The sequence below is a fragment of the Fundulus heteroclitus genome, unplaced genomic scaffold (assembly GCF_011125445.2).
Source record: "Fundulus heteroclitus isolate FHET01 unplaced genomic scaffold, MU-UCD_Fhet_4.1 scaffold_93, whole genome shotgun sequence".
Classification (NCBI taxonomy): Eukaryota; Metazoa; Chordata; class Actinopteri; order Cyprinodontiformes; family Fundulidae; genus Fundulus; species Fundulus heteroclitus.
This window is the reverse complement of record NW_023397395.1, coordinates 934,526-951,212: the sequence shown is the minus strand read 5'-3', so window position 1 is coordinate 951,212 and position 16,687 is coordinate 934,526. Positions and strand designations below refer to the sequence as shown.

The following is a 16,687-nucleotide window of genomic DNA, read 5'->3' as shown; positions in this document are numbered from 1 at the left end:
ACCCTGGCCTGGGTCTTTCTGCATGGAGTTTGCATGTTCTCCCTGTGCTTGTGTGGGTTCTCTCCAGGTACTCCGGCTTCCTCCCACAGTCCAAAAACATGACTGTTAGGTTAATTGGCTTCTCCAAATTGTCCTTAGGTGTGAGTGTGTGCGTGAATGGTTGTTTATCCTGTTTGTTTCTGTGTTGCCCTGCGACAGACTTCGGGGTGTACCCTGCCTCTCGCCCAGTGAACGCTGGAGATAGGCACCAGCAACCCCGTGAGGGACTAAGCAGTTTGGAAGATGGATGCTCTGTCTTCTCTAACCACCAGTCGGTCGAGGCAGAGGACCGTTTACATTGAGAACAGTTTTCCTCTCCACTGTCGCTTCATGCTTGCTTAGTATGAGGGATTGCTGCAAAGCCGTGGACAATGCAGACGACTCTCCCTGTGGCTCTACCCTCTTTGAGGAGAAGTGAATGCTTCTTGTCACGACTTGATGCAATCTCGTGGATTTCCTCAGATAGGAAACTTTTTGACCAATCTGTATGATTTGATTGTATTTGACTTTCTAAAGTGCCTTTAGATGACATGTGTTGTGAATTGGCGCTGTATACATAAAATGTAACTGAATTTAATTGAAAAAGCTTGTGAAAACAGTTGTCTCCTCTAAAGAGTTTGTTATAGAACTGTATTTTATGACTTCATGTCTGTTACACATTGTTTCTTGTGTCTCTTTAATCTATTTTTACCCATCAGTCTATGCTAATTTGCTATTCCCCACAGTTCTGCCTGTCTTCTCAATAACTCTTTTCAAGCATGTCTCAAGGATCTCTAAGCTAAGCAAAAGACCCCTGCCATGTCCTCATTCACTGGCACATCTGCCTGGCTCACTAAGTTGAAGCTAATAGCCATACAGACCAAAGAGAGGGACACGCATTGAAACAGCTTATTCTAATGATGATTACTGAAAGTTAGATTTTCACTCATCCAGTCTCTCACACCTTCATTTATCTCTCCCTCTTGCTGACAGTCTCTCTTCTCTCCACATATGGATCTATTGATCATGCCGCTACTTTTCTAAAATCGATCCTACAAGCCCTTTTCTTACTCTCATTGTAGATAATCATCCAAGACAGGCGTGCTTCAGGTCTGCTAGAACCCTGCTATGATACAAGCTTTCTGAGCTCAATCAGCTTTTCACAGCTACTGTGCCAGTGTAGACTGGCACAGTAGCTGTGGTAAGCTGATTGAAATGTCATTCTCATCAGCGAGGACCGACAAGAGCCACGCCAAGGTCCATTTACACGCAGGATGTAAAGCAAGTAGTACAAGAGGCTGACGATTTTCAGTTAGTCACCGATTTGCATTTTTTACACGGAAACTGCAATCACAATCAGAGCTGCTACTATCTTATCTTATCTTCCTCTAAACCCAGAGTTTAAAACAAATGTTCACACTAAAATGTTGTATTCCCCAAATTTCCCCATAAGAACCAGAGGATCCAGACATATTTACAGTATGTCTTGATAACACGAGCAAAACAAGTTCAAGCTCTGGCTTGCACTCCACCGAGATGGTAAACACGCAACAACTCCAGTCACGTGGATGTGTTACAAACTGTTAGTATTAATTATTGATGCTCTGCTTACTAAACACACACAGACTACCCCCCACTCCTGAGACTGTGGTGTTCCAGTTTAGCTGAAGCAGTCCATTCATCACAACTGAAATTAGTTGTGCAGAAGGATATACTTCTAAAATAAATCACAACACATGCACACACCCACACATCGTATGCATCACACACACACACACACACACACACGCGCAGACACACACACACTCATTTTACACACCAGAGAGACCTCATTTAATGTTCATGAAGTGAGCTTCACATTTTCCCAATGAAGCAGCAGAAATTCATCTTTTAGAGTGCCAAGTTACATCCTTCACTTCGAGCAAGCTCAAACCAAACAGTAAGTAAGACTCATACGCTTTATAGGAAGCTTTCTGGTTTTCATACAGGCACGCTTGGTTTTCTTTCCCACCCCCCCACCCACCTTACAGTGTTTTGCTGTACTTAAGTCAGTAGTGAGCCTGTTCATTCATATTTCAGAATCTGCACTCACTCATTTTGATGCCATAATGGCTTCACAAGAATTGCATAGAAAAGCTCTTATTTCTTCACTTTTGATGACTGTAATTTAGGTTTTCTAAGCAAGGCTACAATGTTGCAGCACATTCCACTTTTTGGTCCTTAAATTTGTACGGAGTGAATTTATATAGCCCTTTTCTCGTCATAGTGACCACTCAAAGTGCTTTACACTATAGCCGCATTCACCCAGTTGCTCACATGTACACCATACATTCATACACCAATACACAGATCGGTAGGCGACTTGGGGTTAAGTGCCTTGCCCCGGGCCACATCGACATTTGACAGGGGGAAGCTGAAACCAAACCCACAACTTTCTGATTGCAAGAAGACCATTCTACCCGTAAAGCCACAGTCGCTCCTACACAGTTAAACAGCAAAACTTGACAGTTTAAAATGTACATATATTAAATCACTTAAGGCTCACATGGAGGTATTTCTTTCACTCTGTGTCACTACAAATGTTAAACGAACATTGAATAAACTCTCAGTTTACACCAAGATCAAGTGTCTATGTCAGAAATCAATTGGTGCAGAGTACGGATTACTGCAGCCACACCCATCCATCTTTAAATAATCATTCCATTCTCTCGTCACAAGTCGGATAACTGGGAAAGCTCATACATTTTTATGCATTTTGGACTTTCATCCACCCAAAAACTCTGTTTCACATAATGATTATTGATGAGAACTCTGACCTGAAGTGGAGATTTGAGTAAACTTTGTATTTGTGTTTGCGTGTGTACATGGCAAAACTGAGTTTCAGGGTCCTGCGCATATAGTGCGGCTCTGATGTCACGTGCAACCATTGTTACTGACTTGGCCCTGCAGTGGAGGAAAATTAATCCTCTCAGGGTGGTGCTACTTTTTACGTTGGTTCACACACTTTTTTTTGTTTGTTTGTTTTTACATGCCCAACTGCTCTAATTCATTGAGGTGCAAAGAAGAAAGAGCGCCGGCGTAATGATTGTAGCAGCGAACCCGAAATTAAGCCGGACACAGAGTCACGTAAAAAGGGTTTATTGAAAAAGGAAAACAAACTAGGAGATGCAGGTGTTACCAGTCTTGAGCCCAACAGGTGGAGCAGGTAGACGAACTGAAAAAAAAAAAACACGGCGGCAGGGCACGAGTGAGGAGGTGCGAAGTGCTGTGAAATCATAAGAGAGGATCTGTGATATGACGATCTGGCAGCGAGTGGTATATGAAGGCAGGTGAACAGAGTTGGAACTAATTAGTGAAAGCAGGTGGAAATGGTCTGCACAGTTGACCGGGCTGACTGGAGACTGACGTGTGGACATGGAGGTGACAGGGGTTGTTTGCTGAGGAGAGTGGAAACTAATTAGCCCAGAACAAAGCAAACAAAAACCTAAATCATGACAGCTAGGAGGTCAGCTGTTTTACACCAACTCTCTCCCCGAATACAGAGGCACAATGTTCAACGTCGCCGTCAGTCTCGTCTTCTGTACAGGGAGTCGTGGTAGTTTTGAAGTATTCTGATTGGCTGACAGGTTTTAGCTTCATTGTACTCAATGCATTTGGCATGTTTAAAAATAACGCTCAGTGGTATATTTGTGCGGGTTCATGTGGATGAAAACGTTTCTAAAACGATCCCAATTTTACACACTGGGATCGTTTTAGATTTTTTTTTTTTTTTTTAAAAGTGATGTAGAGGAGATATTCCTCTACTGTAATTTCCCTCTGGGATTATTAAAGTATTTCTTATTCTGATATTAATTTTTATAAAGACCTGGCTATGTGTGTCCTCCTCGAACCTGGAGAGGGCAACCCACCTTTGCCACCCGGTCAAAGTTTTCTGAATAGGTGCTTGAAAACATTAACTAAGAGAGTATTTGGATAATTTAGATAAATGTACTTTCTACTCTTATCTCCAGATGAAAACATTTACATTAGTTTCTGAGTATGTTTATGTGATCACAGCAGCATAAAATGGTTGCTTTTAAAAAAGGTGAAGTGCTTCTAATTACCAGCTTGTGAGGCAACTGGCACAAACAGCAGCTGCAGACAAACTAATAATTGCATACCTAACGTCACGATGTAGAATCATCATGACATTAGGTATGCTATTAACAGAAGTCAGACAGAAATCTGAATATATAAGTTCCATCATACATTTTAACAAGAGAAGGTTTTCACTTCCAAGGTTCAGACAGTTTAACAACAGTGCAAGAGACATTTTAATACAAATCTGTGTTGTTTTATTTTTGCAATACTCCAACCGCACACCATATTTTCTCACGTTCTCCTGCGTTTCATCAAACATGATTGACTTATGAGGAACTGTGATGTATAGTGTGAAAAACAACAAAAAAGGTGCAAAAGACAACGAGACTAAAACAAGACGATTAGTTTTTTTTTAAATACTGCCTTTTTAATTTTTGCTTTTAATAAGCTGTGTAGACTATAGTGTTTGGCCAGTGTATTACATTTTAAGCAAATTAAAAAGTCAATGTGAGAAAAGGTCTAACAATAGTCGCGACCGAAGTAACACTGCAGTGTTCCGCACTGTTTACAAAACAATCTGGTGGTCATGGGCGTCATTAAATATTTAACTTGTGATTAATTTTAGGCGAGTAAAACCAAAAGGGAAAATACTTAGTACGTTTAATTATTTAGTTCAGCCAACACTGCAACACTGGAACACAAGACAAAGTCTAAGCATAGAAGGCACAACATGACACTAATCTCCATGTTGCTGCCTTGTGGGCACTAAAACAAAGACACTATGCGTACGGTGTATGAAACACAGATATTACAATGAGACTCACCCTTTTTCTCCCGAAGAATCTAAGTCAAAAATAGAAATGATATTTAGTTTCTACGTGAATGTTACCTGGTTGTAGAGAGCACACACATGTAGGGCGGTGTTTCCAGATGCATTCTGGGCACTCATTTCAGCTCCATAGAACAGCAGATGTTCCAAGTGCTGGACGTGGCCATAGCGGCATGCCTAAAATGACAAATTAATAAACTTACTCTTCCTGCTCGGTGTTTATGAGAAAATAATGTCCAATCGGCTTGACGTGCAGATGATAAATGAGGTGTCCTACAGAATGACATGAAGGAACCACATTGGATTTTACCTAGGAGTGCAATAAGTATGATGAGCTTGGCTATGATCAAAGTTTAATTAAACAATGGGGAGCTGGGCTGCAGCCAGCATCCGTTCCTGTCCTTTCCTTGTCATAATTGAGATTTTACTGTGGCCCAGATTTTTTACTTGCTGTATAAAACATCTGAGACAACAGTTTTGTTACCGCTGATTCCAGTCTAAGTTTTCAGCAGGCTATTTAAACAGTGGTTGAATACCGTAAATCACAAACCTAAATAATGGTCAAACAAATGACTTATGAGCACAATCTTGCCTTTTCTAGTTTGTTTCTTTTCCTACATATTCCCCACCTTTAATCTGTGATGATTGCTCAGTCTACAGGGATGAAAGATATTGCAAACCAGTCCTGAAGCAACTCCTGCCTTCCTCTTAGTTATATCTTACAGGAATTCCTCTTCACTCACAACAACAGTCTCTAAAAGGAGAGGGAAATCTTGTTTGTACCACCTGAGGCTAAATGTAAATGTGTGAAGACATTCTGGTAGGATATTCTCTGCATTGCTGCTGCTGAACCTAACTTGGAGCAATATGTTTTTCATCTTTCTTCTACTTTTCAGTTTTGTCCTTTGTCATTCAGATGGAAGAAAATAGCTCTCCCCAGCAATTGTTCTCTCCCTCCTGTGTTTGTCTCACTGGAGTGCATTGAATAAATGAGAGACCACAACAATGGTGCTGGGATTGTTATCAGCTTTCTGCTGCATACTCTACTGTAGACAATATATACTTAGAGACGGCTAATGCTGAAAGAACTAGAAAATCAAACATACAGCAAAGAGCAGACCTTGAAAAGGCATACGTTGATTAAACTACCTTTGAGTGAAAGATAGCGGGGTTATTTGACAATGCAATGTCAGTTTGGATATTACTAGCAGTACTTATTTAAAAAAAATCCAGGCAATATCAAAGTCAAAATATAATACCGATGGCTTGTGAGCTGCATTGATGAAGAGGGTGAAGAACTGATTACAGCCTTAAATGTTCGTTGTTATTTATTGTCAGATAGTATAAAATTATTGTGTAAATCATTCTGCTCCCTGGTGTATGAATGAAGTCCACTTTATCCTATTAAATGTTTTTTTGTTTTTTATTTTGAGGTTTGATTTCTAATTGTCTTCCTTTTTTTGTTTTGTTGTTGTTGTTTTTCTTGTCCAATGTAATGTTGCTTAATGGTTTAAAATGCTATTTCAAATTATACAAGAATAAAGAAGAAAATTGACATTTGGCAGAGCATATTTGTGTAGTCTAAATAAATTCTGGTTTTATTAAAAGGTTAGTTAATTTTAGTAATTCAATTAAAGAGCGAAACCTTTATTTTGTATTTTTAGTTTGTAATTTGTCAGTTTTTGGCAGCCTTACATTGTTGGCTTTAGTGTCTCTCATCTTGCCATTGCCTGTAGGTTGTCAGTGGGGTTTAGGTCCTATGAGTTTGCTGTCCTCTCAAGCACAGAGATGCCATGATCATTAAGGCAGGTAACGGTAATTTGGCGATGTGGGACGATGCTAAGTCCTGCTGATAAATAATGAATGCAATAATACCTGAAGTGATCTAATATTTCCTGGTAGTTGGCTGCACTGATCTGAGCTTGAGCAAAACAAAGCGTGACCAAAGATCACATGGCTCCCCAAATTAAGACTGACTGTGGAAACATCACTGGATCATGATTAGGTTGGATTCTATTTATCCAAATTATATAAAAAACAGGAGCTCAAACGACTGAGCAACAGTCCAGTCCTATTTCTCCTCATCCTAGGCAAGATGCTTCAAATGTTGTCTCTTGTTCAGAAATGGCTTAACACCTGGAGTTGGACGATTTTAGGATTCCTCTCTGTGTGATGCCTCTTAAAGTACTTACTGCATCTCAAGTCCACACCTTTTTAGTCTCCCCCGAGCTTTAAAATGAGCTTTTCTTCACAATCACCTAAGGCTGTGGTTATTCCAATTGGTTCGCCACTCTTTTTCACCACGTTTTTCCTTCCACTTAACTTTCCATTAATATGCTCGGCTATGCTCAGAGACTCCTTGTGGATGTTATTGATAAACTAAATATATGACTTTGTACAGAAAATATATATCATATGAGTCTCCCTGAAAAGAAATTCATGATAATCTAATTTATTGATGTGCACCTGTATTTCTTAATAAAACATTGGCTTCAGTCACCTGTTACTAACACAAAATGTCATCATTCAGCATTTTCTCCTGTATTTTTTAATGCTATTCAACAACAGTGTCTGTAACAGATGTGATGACCTCTATAACAGTATGGGTTCAATAGCAGCAAAAGAGCTTTCAGATTTTTTAGTATGCTTTCGTCACCAGTCAATTATAAGGGGAAAACAGAACAGAAATACTGTAAAGGCACAGTAATCTTTAATGAGCAGGTTATGCCTTAAGGCAGCATGAGGGGAAAATGCACAGAATTTGCTGGGTTTGCTCTTAGTAGTCTAGAAAATATTTACTGCAAAACACACCAACCTTATGATTTGGACTGGAAGGAAATGACTTGGATTTGTCCCCGGTGACAGCAGAAGAATTAATTTTGTAAGAAACTCTGGAAATGTCTACTTTCTTTTTACTTCTGCTACTGCTTAAACATACACGAAAATACAGCTTTAAACACATTGGTTGTGGTCATTTAATAGGATTTGTTTAAAAAGAACACGTGTTTTAAGCCAATGCGACATGTGACTGGTTGCCAGCTAATAAATGACAGGACAATGGCTGATTCTTGCCGAGACTGCTGGGTCTCTGCCCCGCTCATAGGTGCTGTAATTGCTTCTTTATGAAGAGAAGAACCCTGTGCCACCTTGTCATTGAGGCTTTAGCACCATGTAAGAAAGTCAGTGATGCTTCATTTAACCACCAGGATGAGCCCTGATTTATGGGATTTTACTGCCATCACTTTGCTGTTGCAGCCACACGGTTAATTACGGTCAAGGTGAATCTTTGGGTCAAGCTCTTGCTCAGCTGTTTTGGAAATTTGCAAGAGTTGAATTTCTTATGGAGACGATTTTCCAATCAGACGAGATTACCTTCTTTTCAGCGAATAACAAATTATACAAATGAAACTTTTTGAAACTGAGTGCTACTTCATTGGTACTTAGTCATACGAAGGGCTACCTGTGCTGACCTTTGAACTAGAAGAATGAGAGCTCACCTTAAAGTTATGTAATATAAGCATTTTTTAATGCTTTTGTTAATTTTTAAATCTATGTAATTCTAAGTATGATTAAAAAGGAAGAGAAACAGAATAAAAACAATATTTTAGATGCAGCTCACTAGAGGGCAGGCTTGAGGGTACCACATTTGGTCCTTGGAGGCTACGGGCACCATGTTGGGGACCTCTAGTTTAGAGTATGCATCTAACAGGTCCAAGAGAGGTGAATGTTGGCATTATGTAGAGTTATTGGAGACCCTACTTCCATCATAGCTGCTATGTGCCTTGCAGAGCCATTTTTGTCTGTGTCTCGTTCCCTGCCTAAGAAGTGCTGAAGAGGAGGCCAACCAATAAACTCCAGCCTGCACTGGATGATTAGGAATTTGAACTGGTCTATCACCTTTTGAAGTCTTCAGTTACGGGAATGTACCCAGCTTGTTAAGTCTTCCTCTTCTCTCTGTTGGCGCCTAGCCTGTGTTAAACGAATGTTAAAATGTTCACATATTTTTTACAGCCTTACAAATGCCAATCAATTTACATGCTCAGCACCTGCAGAACCCAGGGTGTACTTTCTTTTTACTGTGACCATATCTGTACTGTTTGCTAAACTGTCAAAAGAAAACGGAATAGAAAATGCAGGTTTTCTATAGAGAAGATGCATTTCTACTGTTCAGCGCTGTACAGTCTACACATTTCGATAAGTTCGATTTAAATAGGTGATTATTCATCTGAGCGGACCTGCCTATTTTATGTGACCATCATGACCTTGTAATTATAATTATAATTGTAGTTATAATCATCAAGTTATAATTATCCCTGGGTACAATTATGACCACTCACCTCTCCCTGAAAACAATATGACAGTGTGTGTTTGTCCGCCTAATTGACATATGTTGGTGGTGGTGGTGGTGTGTGTGTGTGTGTGTGTGTGCATGTCCTCAAATGAGCAACTTCTGTCCTTTGAGTAGAGTTGACATTAGCAATTAAAATGTTGGCAAAATAACCAAAATAAAGAATTACACCGACTACACAGAGTGCAGGTCCTCATTAATCTATGCTAAGGCGATGACTGAACACAGCAGGTCTGGGAAAGCCAAAATGTCAAAAACTAAATTAAACATTTAACAGAAAATTAGCCTCACAATATTATCTATTCTCATATACCCACAAAAAGAAAAGAAATGCTGGAGATGAGCGACCTCCTCGTAGATGGTAAAAGTAGATCTTTGAAAAGTTGCAATTTGTCTTCTGAGATTTTGTCTACCAGATGCTATATTGGACTTTATCGCAGCAGTTCTCAGAATTTAAGTTTGCCCTTATATCTTGAGGTTGCTTTCTATTTTTATATATGTAATTGAAGAGAAAGATTAAAGACCTAAAATTTGTTTCTTGCTGATGTCTTTGCATAACCACTGTGTGATTGGGATATTTAATCTGTAATACAAAAGGAAAACTAGAAATGTTACATCAATAAATAAGGCTGTAAAGCATCTTTGCCCTTTAAATAGTATTTTATGCCCTTCTCGATTTTCAGGCTCAAGCATAATTTTGTTTTACTAATAAGCTTACTTGACAAGTGCCCCGTTTTCCTAGTTGTTTCATTAAAAGTCAGGAATACCTTTCTTTGGTAGTTCCAAATGAGACTTGCGATTTAGTTACAGGGAACTCCGCTAAATAAAAAACGTTACATCCACACGTCAAACAAAGAGCAGAGACTTCCAAACTACCTTAAATTGAACTTTGAAAACCAAGCAATTTCTTTCCTGCAAACCATCCATCAAAGCTGTGTATGTCACCATGTGTTACCTGGTGTATCTCCTGCCAGCCATTCTCATCCTCACAGCTGACCTGTGCGTGGTCGTGCAGCAACAGTTCGCAGCAGTAGGGGTCTCCTCCAACCATTGCACTGTGGTAGAGAGGAGTAAGACCCCTGCTGTCTTTATAGTCAGGTGAAGCACCCAAGTCCAACAGTGTCTGCAGGCAAAGTTTTAGTTTTAATGTTTTAAGTTCTCAGTTAAATCATGATTTAGTCCATGCAGTTTAAAAACCAAAGAAAGCCACAGACAAATTGTGTCAAAGTCGCATTACAACCACATTGTTAAAAATACTATTTGGGTTTAATGTGATAGACCATCACAAAGTAACACATAACTTTGAAGTGGACAAAAGCAGATTCACTGTTTGAATTGTTTATTAATAAAGACTGAAAAAGTGTGGCATGCATGTGTATTCAGTTTATTTCAAATCATATACCTCTGAATACAATGCAGTGCAAACAACTGTCTATAGAAGTAAGAAAGGAATTGATCTGCATATAATTTACTCTTGGTGTCAACGCAGCAGTTCTGTGAAGGACTAAGAGGTTTGTTGGAGAACATTAGAGAACAAACAGCATCATGAAGACCAAGGAACACAGCAGACGGCTCAAGGTGAAGAAAAGTTTAAACCTGGGTCGGTTCTGAAACTGTATCCCAAGCTTTGAACATGTCAAAGGATGCTCTTGAATCCATACAGGAGAGCACAAATCAGAGAAGCCACTAAGAGGCCCATGGTTATTTGGAGGAGCTGCAGAGATTCCTGACTCGGTTGGGAGGCTCAGACATTTGGGTAAAGATTCTCTTGTCACCTAAGACCCAAATGAAAACTATTGGCCTTCATGCAAAATGCAAAGTGAGGAAAAAAACTAACGATGCACACTGTGGTGCCATCATCATGCTGTGGGGATACTTTTCTTTATCGTGGCTAGGCAAACCATTTAATGGGAAAATCGATACTTGCACCTTAAGGCAAGACAGTGGCCGTAGACATATAGCCAGAGTTACAATGGAATACACACGCAGACCACATTTTTCACGTTTTTTGGAAAGATTTTAAACAGTGTTTCATTTTCCTTCAATTTAACAACTCCACACTACCATGTGATGGTATATCACATGCAATTCTACAAGATGCATGAAGTATTGTTGCTGTAATGTGACACAATGTTTAAAGGTTTAAAGATATAGATACTTTCACCCAACAGCCCCAACACTTTATGCATATTTCATAACCCATTGGTATTAAATGTTTGGGTAATGGTTATGAGTGAATACAAAACATTCCAGTTCAACCGATTCTGAACCAAGAAAACAATTGCATGATTCATAAAACCCCTCCACACATACAAGGCCACTGGATGGTTATGCCAGTCCATTCAAAGAGGGCATACTAAGCCTCACTTATTGAGTAATTGCTCAAGCATCCTATGAGCTCATTGCTCAAGCACCTGCACTGACAGGTTATCAGTCCCTGTTTTCATGAATTTCTTCTCAAAGGGAAAGACTGGAAGCAACAAAATCTGACCAAAGACATACAAGCAGAAGAGTCAGCGCGAACATGCTCCTTTGTGTAATGTACTTACTATAAGTGCAGTGTGGTTCTTGCTGCGCACAGCCTTGTGCAAGGCAGTAATGCCATCCTTTGTTCGGAAGTCCAGATGTGCTCCTCCATTTTTAAGCACTTTGATGAGCTCTGAACATCCCTCCAACTGTGCTGCCAGCGATAGTGGGCATTCTGTGAGATCCAAGGCTGAGTAAGCAAACTGTTTTCAAAACTACCATTTTGCCAGTTATACCACTGCACATTCTTGATGAAAAATGGCCTGTAGGAGTCAGCACCCAAAACATTGTAATTAAAGCTATTTATATGTCGTGACTCTACATTTGAATAGCTGCCAGGCTGTGGTAACTGTCACCCTCCTGTCTACCTGACTGGCAGCTTCCTGTTGGTGTTAAACTAAGCTATTTATGTGTTCCCCTCACTTTGGGACTACAGGTCACCCAGCAGGGAAACAACCTCCTTTGTGGTGGGACAAACATTTGAATATACATAAGACGATTAGGAGGAAGAATAATCCAGCTTTCCTCAGCAAGCAGGAGGCTTATTTCAGAAAATCCTTACATGGTCAGATGTGGTGAGGACAGACAGCAAGAGGTAGAAAGTACAATAGAAAAAAGATGAATTAAGGTAGGCAAAGTAGAGCATAACAACTATCTATACCTTTAACTACTGGGTAATATTCCTTTCCTTACCTCCTGTATCGGGATCATGGTAGTTAGGATCCAGGCCTTTTTCCAAGAATCGTGAGACCTTTTCAATGTTCCTCTGCTGCACATACTCCATGAACTTCTTCAAGTTTGCCTAATGGGGAGAGACAAGACAGTAAGGTTAAAGGAAAGATGGGGAAGAGATAGCTGTGATTGGGCAAAGTCAGACTCATGTGGATAAGGATGTTTAATAATGCAGTCCAGAGATGAAAGCTACAGGCGCTGCTCTTTCCATCTGTGTTTGAAGGTTTTATTTCTGTTCTGTCATACCAAGCAAATGGACCAGAAGATATGTAAGCTATAATAAGAGTGAGCAAAAAATAGAGGGTGTAACGGCTGGACAGCATCACTGAATATCCTCTTTTTTTCCTACTTGGGTATTATGTTAAGATCATCCAGCTAATTTCACATGTTGACTGCATATGTAATGATAATAGTTATGTAAAGACTTCTAAGTGATGTCACTGGGTGGTTAGAGTTAAATTCTGCATCATACCATCAGCACAGACTTACATGCAAATCCTATTCGCATAACCTATGTTGTTTTTTTCTGATAATTAAAAATATGCATTGATTTAACAAAAGCTAGAGTAAACCTGTTGACTATATTTGAAAGCTGATGCTGCTGGGAGTGCATGAGCAATGAGACACTCCGAAAGATGAAAACAGGTCAAAAGAAAAATGCATGATACAATTATGAAATTAAAGAAAAACAAATTGTAAAATTCAATTAAATAAAATCTTAAATGAAAATAGGATCTAGAGTTCTTAATCATATTAAGTTTCTTGGAAAAACTAAACTTCAACTAAAACTGACAGAAAACTTTGATTATTTTTTAAATTCTTTCAACGCTTCCCTGCTTTTGTCATTACGTAATATGGATATACAAAGTACATTTGTCACAACTTACTAAAGACATGTAACGTGGCACACCCTTTTCCAAACAGCTACATGCACAAGCAATACAGAAAACAGAATGAAGCGTCCTTCAGACACTCACCATCATAAACTGCCTAATCCAGTCTCTAAAACGTTACCCTTCCGACACGTTCCGAATTTCACACACAAGCCCCGTTTCATCCGGACCGAGTCATCGGCAGCCCGCTTGCCTGTACAAGCCTGCTTCTTGTTCACGCGCATCACACTGACATGCTGTAAGGATCTGGCGACCGCTACACTCACCATCTCCGAGTCAAACTGAGTGAGAGAAATTCACTTTGGCTTTCTCTTTTTTTTCCCCACATGTGCTTTCAGGCAGTTGTTATGGTGATGGGATACAAAGACAGCTCTGGCAGCCAATGTACACATGAGTGGGAAGAGCAATGAGGTTGTGTTTGTGCCCGTGAGTGTGTGAACGACAGCTCTTTGTGTGCCCTGAATAATATCGCGGATAATGCCTTGAAGAGGTTCCTGGGATGATTTACCAATAATCAGGTGGGCCTGATGTGTGTTTTATTGCCTGCTGAACAGAAGGCTGATAAAAGGCTTCTACTTTGTTTTCCTCAGCGAGGGCCTTAATGAACTCTTGATATTTTATGCCTCTAGCTATCTTTCATTGTCTGTAACATACACTGCCAAATGCACTTTTATGCAAAAAACACAAAGAGCGTTTATTTTCAGAAACAGCCAGACAAACTCGCAAATTGCTATTAATTCTGAAATCAAACAAAAAGGATGGCAGGGTGTAATAAATCATATCTGAAAGGGGAAAGTTCTGTTCAGCGTGTGTGCAGTTACAACATACACAACTCAATGCTAATAAATATTAGCAATGAATTGCAAACTTACTCAGAAACTGACACACTGTGGGAGGGAAGGAAGGAAGGAAGGAAGGAAGGAAGGGAGGGAGCAATGTGTTATACAATATGTATGCACTTTTTTGTATTTAAAAGTCCAGTTGCACTGTGCTTACCTCTTAAGTTATGGCTTAACCTTATGTTCTGAAGGAAACATAGCAGGGGGTAGCAGCTTCAGTAAGGAGGCCCAGACGTCCCTCTTCCCAGCCACTAGGGCCAGCACCTCCAGGGGAATCCCAAGGTGTTCTCAGGCCAGCCGAGAGACATAGTTCCTCCAGCGTGTCCTGGGTCTTCTCCAAGTGGGACGTGCCAGAACACCTCACCAGGGAGGCATCCAGGAGGCATCCCAACCAGATGCCCAAGTACCCTCAAATGGCTCCTCTCGATGTGGAGGAACAGCGGCTCTACTCTGAGTCCCCTCCAGATGACTGAGCTCCTCACCCTATCTCTAAGGGAGAGTCCAGACACACTACAGAGAAAACTCATTTCGGCCGCTTGTATCCGGGATCTCGTTCTGTTGGTCATGACCTAAATCACATGTCCGTAGATGAGGGTAGTAACGTAGATCGATCAGTATATCGAGAGCTTTGCCTTTTGGCTCAGCTCTTCACCACAACAGACCGGAACAGTGCCTGCTTCACAGCAGACACCGCACCAATTCACCTGTCGCTCTCCCGCTCCATCTTCCCCTCATTCTTGAACAAGACCCCAAGATACTTAAACTCCTCCACTAGGGGCAGCACATCCTCCCCAACCCGGAGAAGGCACTCCACCCTTTTCCGGCTCAAGACCATGGTCTCGCATTTGGAGGCACTGATTCTCATCCCGGCCGCTTCACACTCGTCCACGAACCGCTCCAGTGAGAGCTGTAGATCACGTCCTGATGAAGCCAATAGGACCACGTCATCCGCGAATAGCAGAGACGTAATCCTAAGGCCATGGAAAATGGATCCCCTCACCACCTTGGCTGCGCCTAGAAATTCTGTCCATAAAAGTTATGAACACAATCAGTGAAAAATGGCAACCTTGGTGGAGTCCATCTCTCACTGGAAACGAGTCTGACTTACTGAAGGCAACTCGGACCAGGCTCTGACACTGGTCATACAGAGACCTAACAGCCCTTATCAAAGGTCCTGGTACATGTAGACTGGTTGGGCAAACTCCCATGCACCCTCCAGGATCCTGCTGAGGGTGCAGAGTTGGTCCAGTGTTCCACGGCCAGGAAGAAAACCACACTGCTCTTCCTGAATCTGAGATTCGACTATCCGACGGACCCTCCTTTCCAGAACCTTGGAGTAGACATTATCAGGGAGGATTATGAGTGTGATTCCTCTGTAGTTGAAACACACCCTCCGGTCCCCTTTTTTAAATAGGGGGACCACCACCCCAGTCTGCCAATCCAGGGGAACTGCCCCCGATGTCCACGCAATGTTGCAGAGTCGCATTAACCAACACAGCCACACAACATCCAGAGCCTTAAAATACTCTGGGCGAATCTCATCCGCCCCTGGAGCCTTGCCACCAAGGGACTTTTTAACCTCAGCACCAGAGATGGGAAAACCCAAACCGGAATCCCCAGGCTCTGCTTCCTCAATGGAAGACGTGTTGGTGGGATTAAGGTCTTCGAAGTATTCCGCCCACCGACTCACGACGTCCCGAAGTCGAGGTCAGCAGCCCACCACCCCCACTATAAACAGTATTGGTACTGCACTGCTTCCCCCTTCTGAGACACCGGTTAGTGGACCAGAGTCGCATCGAAACTGGACGGAAGTCTTTCTCCATGGCCTCTCCGAACTCTTCCCATGCCCGAGTTTTTGCCTCAGTGACCAGCCGAGCTGCCTGCCACTTTGACTGCCGGTACACATCAGCTGCTTCCGGAGTCCCACAGGCCAATAAAGCCCGATAGGACTCCTTCTTTAGCTTGACAGCTTCCCTCACCGCTGGTGTCCATCAGCATGTGTGAGGGTTGCCGCTGCGACATGCACTGACAACCTTGCTGATCATGATCAGGCATCTGCAAACCTTGTTGACCTACTGAGCAAGCAATTCAACATAGCAGGTAAAAATCTAAAAGCAAAAAAAAAAAATAACACAGGTCTTGGTGTAATAAAAGACAGAGTTGCATTCAATCTATCACCTTGCATTTGCATGCCACGGTTCAAATCAATGTAATGTTGAATATGTTCCAGTTGGAGACAATATCTGATTTAAATGTAGCTTAATTCAGTCCAACTATCACACCATTTAATTTACAACAGTCAAACGTCCTGCATAAACAACGTTATTCTCCAGTTGTCTTAGTACTCAAAATTGTTTGAGGATCTAACTTTATTGGGAACAAAATGCATATGCTAAAGAGCAGCCTTGTATCCACATTCGGC

General features: G+C 41.1%; 1 protein-coding gene across 1 annotated transcript in view; it reads right to left on the bottom strand.

The window, feature by feature from the left end:
• Positions 1 to 16,687, bottom strand: part of LOC105920427 (SH3 and multiple ankyrin repeat domains protein 3) — a 174,407-nt gene that overhangs the window by 74,944 nt on the left and 82,776 nt on the right. Inside the window, exons 4-7 of the mRNA XM_036134898.1 lie at positions 12,495 to 12,603; positions 11,825 to 11,976; positions 10,231 to 10,398; positions 4,988 to 5,104 (exon numbers count right to left, since the gene is read on the bottom strand). Coding sequence (XP_035990791.1) covers positions 4,988 to 5,104; positions 10,231 to 10,398; positions 11,825 to 11,976; positions 12,495 to 12,603 — 546 coding nt within the window. The remainder of the gene's footprint in view (positions 1 to 4,987; positions 5,105 to 10,230; positions 10,399 to 11,824; positions 11,977 to 12,494; positions 12,604 to 16,687) is intronic.